The 9,897-nt window shown below is 40.2% G+C and overlaps 1 protein-coding gene across 5 annotated transcripts in view; it reads right to left on the bottom strand.

The window, feature by feature from the left end:
• The window catches only part of PICALM (phosphatidylinositol binding clathrin assembly protein), a 66,306-nt gene extending 56,676 nt beyond the window's left edge, over positions 1 to 9,630 (bottom strand). For 3 of the 5 annotated variants that reach the window (XM_036389535.2, XM_036389618.2, XM_036389451.2), the window contains exon 1: positions 9,352 to 9,630. In XM_036389535.2, the coding sequence (XP_036245428.1) occupies positions 9,352 to 9,481 (130 nt within the window). In that variant the 5' untranslated portion in view covers positions 9,482 to 9,630. The remainder of the gene's footprint in view (positions 1 to 9,351) is intronic. The other 2 variants (XM_036389858.2, XM_036389778.2) reach the window with 1 other exon arrangement.
• Positions 9,631 to 9,897: the final 267 nt, after the last annotated feature.

The following is a 9,897-nucleotide window of genomic DNA, read 5'->3' on the forward strand; positions in this document are numbered from 1 at the left end:
TTCCTGTCTACAAAAACTCCTTATTAACAGTTTAAAATAAGGACAAAAGCATCTCCTCCAACTCACTGTATTTTACTCACAGATCATTAAATATGAAGAAAGTCTCCTCATAAACTGTGTGTAAACAAAAAGCAGAAAACCCCAGCAAAACAAGAGAGAAAATCAGACCCTAGAAATGCATGATGCTTCAAACACATAACAATGAAATCCCAAGCATATTCAATTCAAATTCATAACAATGAAATCCCAAATTTCAGAAGTTATACAAACTGTGCTGCTCCCTAGTATTTGAGAACTAACACAAACTTCTTTGGATTTCCATCCACTTACACACCAAGTTCAGCACTGAAGCAAGCTTCACATATTCCAGACTTTTAATGCAAAGCAACCTGCTTGGAAATTGACTTATGTTACATTTGATAGGCTTAAATGATGGTACATAGTGGCAAGGCACTTCAACTGAACAGGTCAGGAAAAAAGCTTGGGCTAGCTCCTTATTAACTATCAAGAACCTAAAAATAAAAGTCTGTATCCAGACAACCATTTTTCCTCAAAGCCCAACAAATTGTGTACTAGTCCCTGTGTATCAAACAGCTTATAGCTAAGAGTTGTGCACCCTGAGCTTTTCCATTCATCTGCTAATCAAATGTGACAACTTACTAAGCATGAAATACCCTTATTAGAAATAACTACAGTCCACAAATGCTGAGGTGTTCATATGTGGGTTCATTTTTTTCTTTTTTCCTATGATTAAAATCCACCTCACATGTATTTTTGATACTCTAAATCTTATTCTGCAGTGCTGCACTGTAACACTCCTGACTGAAATGCAAACACACTAGGGAGAAATAATCCCTAATAAATTTATTTAAATAATCCCTAATAAATAAAGACTTTAGGTTACTAATATATAACAGAAAAACTGATTTAAAGGATAATAAATCCAAATTCAGTCATTTGAATAAAAACCAGCTGATCCAATCATGGCTATATCAATGAAAGCTAAGGGACATGGACATTCAGAGAATTAATTCAAAACTGAAATCTACCTAAGGATTCCAGTATAATTCTAAACAGTAAAGAAACTTCACTTCTCAAGAGAATAAAAGAATACAAGGATATTGTTCAAAAACACATTTTTCTTTTTTTTATCTGCAACTAGGATTTGAACTAGTTATGGTTCATGATAAATAATAAATAATAAAGTATAAATAAAGTATAAGAATAAAAATTAATTGCAAGTAAAATACCTGAAGTTCAGTCCTAAAACTTACAAACTGACTTAACTGCTTACATAAATCTTAAATTCAAGTGCCCTTGTGAGACAGAAGAATGAAGGCATTTTATGAGTAAGCAAGACTCGATGAAACCAGCCTTACATCAACCCAGAAATGAAGAATTGCTTTGGGAACTACAACTCCATGAGGCTGCAATACATAATCAAGTAAATACTCCCAACAAACTGATTTTTAAATGAAAGTTATTTTTAATCTCTCCATAACAGTATACATCCCGAATTACGGACACCAATGGCTTCTGGCAAATAGAAAAGGGGACAGAATTAAACATGATCAAATAACGCCACCATTCCCCTGTGTGGAGACTTAACCATCACAACAGTTTGAACAAGGTTTCAAACTTCACATAAAAAATGTCAGATCCAGAATACAGAGTTGCTGATCAGAAAAATTCATAATGTATGAAATAGGCTGCAATGATGGCTGAAACTATGATAATACTGGGCAGAAAGAGAAGGAAAGAGGATAAAGCAAATTCAAGCGTGACCCCATTTCCAATTAAATATTGACCCATTCATCAGCAAGAGTTGAGGTACCAGCTAAATAAACCAAGAGCAACTGCAGGCAAATGAATGTGAAATGGCGATACAACTTCTGAACATATGGGAAGAAGTGGAGAAGAAAGGGACATGCTACATAACACAACTAAACCCAAGACAAAAAGCGCACACTTGAGAGGCACAGAAACACCTCAGGTCACTTTACAGATCAGCATCCACCCCAGAAAAGCCCAAAGACCACCAACAGCAAAGCAAGTTACAAGCAGCCCTTAAGGACACCAAGGAGCATGAAGACACCAATGTCTACCTTTGGACAGCCAAGGCATTCAACCTCTCACCTGGCAGAGTAACAAATCACAAACAACCAGAGCTGCCCTGAGTGGATTTACTGCCAAGTGAAGGTAAATACTTTTTTTTTTTTAATTAAAAAAATATTTAAAACATGTTTAATTCTGCCTATAGCTTTGTAGCCTGAGTTTAATTTAAAACTTTGCATGTTGCACACTTGGAGTTGGAAATCAAGTTGACTATGGCAACTTTAGAAACTTTTGCTGTGCAGATGAATACAAGTGGGTTGGTTTGGTTTTGTTGGGTTTATTTTTCCTTTTTTTTGGAGCAAAAGTAATTAAGGAATTATATGAACGTCATTATCACCTTTTTGTAAATGGATAAAATAATGTACTTTTTTACAAGTTGTTAACATGGACAATTTGTTTATATACTAATCGTTTAACTAGGACACAGTGTTATTAAGGATTCACAATTTATGTTTTAAATTTTATTAAATTAACTATTCAAAAAATCAAGAAAGGTTACAAACAATACAGGCACTTTGTTGATGTCTTAACACACAGCCAGCAACTGGAATAGCTGAGCTACTGCAAGCACCATATTTAGAGTAAATATGTGAAATGCCAGAGCAGTTTCAACCCATGCAAACTTCTCACTTCCCACAACAGCAAAAGAATCACTCCTGCTAGAATGGCACTGCTGCTGGAGCATATGAATGTTGTGACTGAAGGCCTGCTTGTTTAGGAGGAAGCAATAAAGGACAGCAAGTAAAGATTTCAAAAGGGTCTTTTCAGGAGAAAAAGCAAAAAGGAGTTGATGAGGAGAACTCAGTAAATTAACATCAGTATGAATGAAAGTACATAGGAAATCTCAGAATGAGTATAATCCCCACTTTTGGAGGTTTTTAAATTTATTTTAGGTTTAGACTACTTATGACTACTTTTGTCATGACCTGCATAAAAGTCTCAAGATTTCCCTTTACGCCACCACTGTTCACTCCAGTAATGCTGTATGCTTCAGTATGCTTCATTCTGTGAATTAACATGCTCAAGTCAAATTTTGATGTAGATCTTGTTCATTTTCACCCTCTCTTCTGAGGTAAAACTTATAAAAGCCTAATTTACCCTTGTATACTATTGCAAATGATCCAGATAAGAATTACTTTAATAAAGCTCCTTTAGCAAAATAGCACAGGAGATTTTTAGTCACAATCAGAAAATCCAGCATATTTGCTAAATCTGTATGAAATGCTTAACTGCATTAAGTTATTCTCACACAGTTAAATACAGCTTGGTTCCCTAATTTCTAAATTCCCAATACCCAATTTGTGACATATTACTCATAACTTGGATTTATCGTCATTAGATTTGAGACAACCACACCTTAGCACTGAATTTACTAACATTATTTTTAAGTTTAGAAGCTACCAGTCAATTGATAAAGCTCTGATATAAACTAGGGGTAAAATACAAAGTAGAGCAATATTTCTCCTTCAAGTCTTGAAGGATACAGTTACTTTGAATTTACTAAGAATTCGTAATCTACCCACTCATGATCATGCTTCACAATGGAGAAAATGGCCAGAAGAGCAAGGAAAACAATAAGCCAAATAATTTTACAGCAACACAACCTTCTTTCCACTTGATTGCATTCTTTTTTGTTAGTTACTTGTTGGTTTTTAGTCAGTTGCAGGCAGATACAATCAGTAATAAAATCTCTCTCATACCCAAGTCTTTGCAAGATAACATTAAGCTCCAAACTGCAACTACTCCCAGAGTTAAGACTTTGACCCGCAGGAAATCTAAATGGCTAAATTCACATACTCATGAATAAAAAGCAAAGTTTGCAGCAGAAGAGTTTGCTAAAATACTCAAAAGGACATATACTTGAGATTATTGCTTAAAACTTGTATTGCAAACTACTTGAAAATATTAAATAACTGCTTAATAATTGTAAATGACATGTGTATAAAGTCTTGAAGTAGAGGGCTTCAAGACTTTATACACAAGTCATTTACAATTCTTACCTGATTTCTACTATCATGGTTGAGAAAGAGTTACTTCAGTTTACAGAGAAGTGGACATATCCTACCAGCAGTAAAGCTACTACGTGCTATTTTAAAGCATTAATTGATGTATGAGATGTTTTGAGTGAAAATGTTTTAACAGCAGTGAGAAATTTCAATTTAAGAAAGCTGTTTAATAAATTAAGCTTTCAAATACAAAAGGTGTCTTGGCTTCAGAAAAAATGTTGCATTTTCCAGAGGGAGTGAGACACCAGTAATGTTTTTTAAGTGAACTTTCCCAGAATTCTACCATCATCAACAAATCATATACTTTACATAAGGCAACAAATGCAGAAGTCAGGAAGCTTTAAATTCCACATTGGGTAAGTCATCTCTTGTATTATTATGCAAACTACCATTACTTTGTGAGAAAAGCCATTAGGGACAACTTAAAATTTTCACATCTACAAATCAAGAACTGATTTGAGGATTAGGAACTGAAGACTGAAATAGATCATTAGGTCACAGGCTGAACGGCAAAGAATGTTTCTCCCAAGTGTCCCTTTTAGAAAATGCAAGATATGACAGCACCATTAAAAAAATAATTAAGAAAAATCTCAGCTAGGGCTATAGCCCAAAGTTACATGAGACCTGAATAATCACTGCTACTGGGAAACAATGGTGGTGGTATGAAGAGTCACAGGAAGCTGATTGCAGGTGTCCTACAGCTTCTCCTCCTTAGCTCCTGCCTCTTACTTCATCTGAAGCAGAACACTGCTTCAGGCTAAGTAAAATAAAACAACAGCTGCACAACTACACAGCTATTCTTTCTGCAAATGAGCAGCTGTAGTAGAAAATTGTCCCTCTGGCAGCCAGGAGGAGTATGATAGTTCTCATACTCTACTAAAAGGCCCGAACAAATATTCCAAAGGAATTCCAGTAAAAAGTAAGAAAGTTGGCTAAAGAAAGAAACTATGAAGGAATCAGAGAAAAAACTCAGAAAGAAAACTGAATACTTCAAAAGAAAGTTGTAATAATGCAATTATCTGTATTTGGAATAATTACAGTTACAAAGAACAGTTCTAAGCAAAAATAAAAATGGATCGCCTCCAGAAATTTAAGTCAATTACAAAAAGGAAGCAAAGCTGCAAGAAACCTCAGGTGATTCTGCCAAAACCAGAGACAAAATATGAGTTAGTTGCAGCACTAAAATACCATAAAAGGAATGTGGATAATCTGTGTCTACTGAAGAACACAGAAGTACCCACAGAACTAGGAGTTAATTCACCTCATCACCCAGGTACACTTTAGCGTATAAAGGCAAGTGAACCCTTATAACGCCGGTTTTCCCAGCTTCTCTACAAATCTCTTGGGTGATCCAGCAAAAAGCAATGATCCTTGTTCCTCAGTTCTCCAAGTTACCCTTTTTATACCATCTCAGTTTGAAATAGAAGCTGTCCCCAGCACAGACATGAAGCAGGAGTTTTTCACTGGGCTTTTCTCTGTCCCAGTAGTAGCATCTAGAAAAAACCCTGACACCAGTGACTTAGGAATTAAGCTCCCAACAAGTTCCTTCGAGTTTCCTTTGCCTTCCACAGCTTCTCATACACATCTACTCAACACAGGGCAGAGTTCTGGTTTACTGCCTTCCTTAAAAATACATGTTTTCTTTCACAATAAGAAATCAAGGAAATTACACTCTGGCTTAATTATAGAGATATTTCCTGTTAAGAATGGGTAATTACAGCATCACAACTTCCTTCCAAGTCATCCTTCCACATTCTCATTTAAAGAGGGCTACTCCATTAGCTACAAGCAGATAGGGTTACTATGCCACACTCATTCAAGAGGCCAACCCTAAACGAGTATCACAACAAAGCTGTTTTAAGTACACTCCACAACACACACATGTACACAAACATTTTTATGCTACTGAGCTATCACTGTTACAGCAGCTTCACTGAACCAACCCAGCGAAATTTACTAGACATTAACTTCAGATATTCCTAATATTAATTATCCACCACACATACAAACACAAGCACACCTCCCTCTGAGAATCACATAAAAAAGGAGGGAAATCTGCTAACAAGTTTCCCAGCACCATTTATATTCTAACAACCCAAAGCACTTGTTCTTAGCATCACTCTCCAACACTCAACGTGGGGGACAAAAAAGCTACCTAGAAAGAAAGGGTTGTACCAATCTGCGTGTGCAAGTTAAACCCACAAACCAGTTTAGAGCTCCCTCTGCTCTAATAGGTGTAAAAACGGGACAAAGTCCTAGTGAAACTAGGTTTTCCATAAAAGAAATTCATGAACTATGTTTTGAGGGTTCCAAGGCTATTAAACCTGATTTCTGAAAAACAAGTAATCCATCACAACAAGCACAGCATTCAGAACAGCAAACAGAATCCTTAACACAGCTCCAAGGCTGGACCTTCAAAACAGAAGAATAAAACAGTATCACGGATTCAAGTATACAGCCTCAAGATGATGTTGCTACCTATCACAAGCCATGTCCACTTGTAAATTAGAAGTCTTTCTCCCCCAAACCAAACAACTAAGCTTTGTAATGGGAGAGAAAGCATTCTTTGAAATATATTACATTTTAACCACCATGAGCTAAGGAAAAAATTCCTTTTTAACTTCCTTGATAAAGATAACCATCACTCAGGGAAATAGAGGTAACCTAGGATGGAGAGCACTTCAGTTTTTAAACTCCACACACTGTCAGAAGCAAGATAAATAAGAATAGGAACAATTAAGTTAATGAGTATCTATGTTGGACTTCCCTCCATTTTTATGAGTTAACATGAGGCTGAGCTAGTTAAAACTATTTGTGACAGCTCAAGCTTAATGAAGAAAGCATTTCAGTAACAGGACAGTCAGAAATCTTGAGATGTGTACAGGAAATACAGAAACAAGAATGTATGTCATGGCCACAGAACATGCTACCAGACAAAGACTTCATTACTGGACAGTACAGGAAAACTCAACTCATCCGCCCACCAGGACACAACCTATAGTAAGTTTTACCTGTATTATCATAATAAGCAATAATCAGAAAAATATTAAGGCAGCATGCTGCCTATGAAGACAGGTATATTAATTGTCATTTACAATGAGATGTCAGTTCATAGACCTTACCATGTTAAAATGGTTGTTGTAAAAGGAAGATATGTACAAATTGTTCAGAAGCGGGGCTTGAGTCACAGCTTGTGTAAAAAATATTTATTTTAAAGTATACAACCATAAAGGGTATGAACAAAGAAAAAGTTCAAAATACAAAACCATGTGTCATTTCCTGATGCCAGGAACAGAGACTTCTAATAAATATATCAGGGTACAAAGCATCTAGCCACAATCTATTTTAACCACTAAAAAGAGGGACTAATTAAAAAACCAAGTTTTCTTTGCTTTGATAAAAATTCTCAGAGAGGCAGAAGCCAGAACTCCTGACAGTCTAGAACAGAAAAAGGAAACACAGAATTGGTCTTCTCATCCAGCAACTACCAGACAGCTTTCTAAGGAAGTCCAGGCAACCTTCTGAAGCAGCACCCTGGAGGTCTCCATTAGGCTGTTGCCTAGCAGCCCTATCCAGAACATCACCCTTTTACACACACACACCCCCACCTGAAGAGCAGGTCTCTGGCCAGCTTCATATTCTTTTCAACAAAGCTTATACCACAAAATAATTCAGCTCCTAAATGCCTCATTACTGAAACCATACTTTTAGCACAATTACAGGCTAAGCCTGACAAAGTTTGTTTTCCAGAAAGCCTCACTTCTGCTGTGTGAAATCCAGTAACATCACGATTTCATACATATGCCATATGACAAGGGGTTTTCTCTACCTGCCAATAAGTTAGTCAAAGCTCAAATATTTCCGCAGTGTTCTGACACCCTTAGCTAACCAAATATAACAAGACCACTCAGTTACTATCATCTTCAGCCAAGAGATTAAATGAATGAGGGCATACCAAAAAGAGTCAGAGGCAGCTGTTCTGGGACTACCCTAAAAAATTAATCACATTGCTCTCAGGTACTTGCAGAACAAGAATTTCTTAAACCTTTAACATGCACATGTTTTGGTGGAAAGAAGAAAGAACTACAGTACAATTAATCCTACTACTATCATCTGGTGTTCTCATTTGGATACAGAGCAATTCAGAAGGCACAAACTCAAGACTCATGAAGAGTCAACCTTCTCCTGCAGACGTGGGTGGGAGGAATGGAGAAAGCACACATATAGAAGGCACAGACACACAAATCTCTCCAGTATCTTTTATTATATATATTTGGGAAAGTGAAAGGGGTGGGGGGGAAGCTGTCCTTAAAAGGCCCAGAATAAACAGATGCAAGGCAATCAGATATTCAGACCAAGAACTTCCTCAGTCCTGTGACCTTACAGCTTAGTGGAGAAACGCTATTGTGAACTTTGGTGTTCATCATTCTCTTCATAATCACCTAGGCGGATCACAGCTGATAGAAAACATTTTAAGCCTTTCCACCTTCGATCTGCTCTTAACAGAAGCTGAAAAATGGCCAGACCCTGCATGGCATGTTAAGACCAGGTACCGAAGTTCTAAAGAAGTCCTCTTAGATACATCTTTCCAAGTGAATGAGACAGGGTAGAAAGAAGGAACATCCTCACTGAGAGAGATTTGCCCCTCAAACAGTCGTTTCACATGTTTTCCTATATGGAAGATTTACATGATCGTTAAACAAGGATTTTTTTTTCCCGGGTAGATTACCTGGAAAATAATTAAGATAACTGATGAGCTATTCCTTCCTGAAACTCCTGCACCTCCTCTAGAGAATGGGGGAGTGCTGCCCTAGCACGACGCAAATGAGATCAATTAGTAAGGAAATTGCAGCCCACTCCTCTGCCTGGCCTCCGTGGTTCTCTCTCTCCCTAAGAAAGGGGTACGGAGCAGGTCCTGTCCTTCAGGAGCTCACACTGTCCGGGGCCCTGTGCATAAGGAAGACTGGCAAGGCCCTTTTTGGAGAGCAGATATACTGCACAGCCTCTCCCAGGCTCTCCATCGCCACGTCCCCGACCCTACGCCCCCGCCCTCGGGCTATGCCCTACGCTGAAGCCCCGAGCTCCCCCGCCTGAGAAGGCTTCCCGTCCCCACGAGGCCGGTGGGATGGGCGGCAGCCCCGCAGCGGGACCCCGGCACAGGCCGGGCAATCCCGCTCCTCGGCGGGACGCTCGGGAGATCCTCGGGCCGCCGTTCCCTGCCGGTACTCACAGTCCAGGTGCTTCTTCTTGGGGCCCATGACCTCGTGGGTCGTGGCCTTGCACACGGTTTTCGAGACGGCCGAGCCGGTCACGCTGTGCTGCGCCGCCGTGATGCGGTCGGTGAGGCTTTGGCCGGACATGGCGGGTTCGCTGGCGGCGCTGGAACCGAGCGCGGCTCCGCTCCCTCCTCAGGGGCCGGGACGGGAGGAGTCGCCGGGGGGATGGAGCTGCGCGGGCTCCTCACCCCGCCGTGCCGCAGGCGGCCCCCGCTCCGCCCTCAGGGACGGACCTGTCACCCGAGCAGGGACCCCTCCTCCTCCTCCTCCTCCTCCTCCTCCTCCTCCCGCCCCCCTCCCCCGGCCGCCGTCCCCTCCCCCTGCGCGCCCGCCCGGCCGGGGACAGGGACACGCACTGGGCGCCGCAGGAAAATGGCGGCGGCCGAGCTCCTCCTCGGGCCTTGCCGGGCCTCTCCCGTGTCACGTGACAGCCCGGCGCCCCGCCCGCGTGACACGCACCGCCCCCCTCAGCGCGGCGGGCGGGGGCAGGGGCGGGCGCC

The sequence above is a fragment of the Molothrus ater genome, chromosome 2 (assembly GCF_012460135.2).
Source record: "Molothrus ater isolate BHLD 08-10-18 breed brown headed cowbird chromosome 2, BPBGC_Mater_1.1, whole genome shotgun sequence".
NCBI lineage: Eukaryota > Metazoa > Chordata > Aves > Passeriformes > Icteridae > Molothrus > Molothrus ater.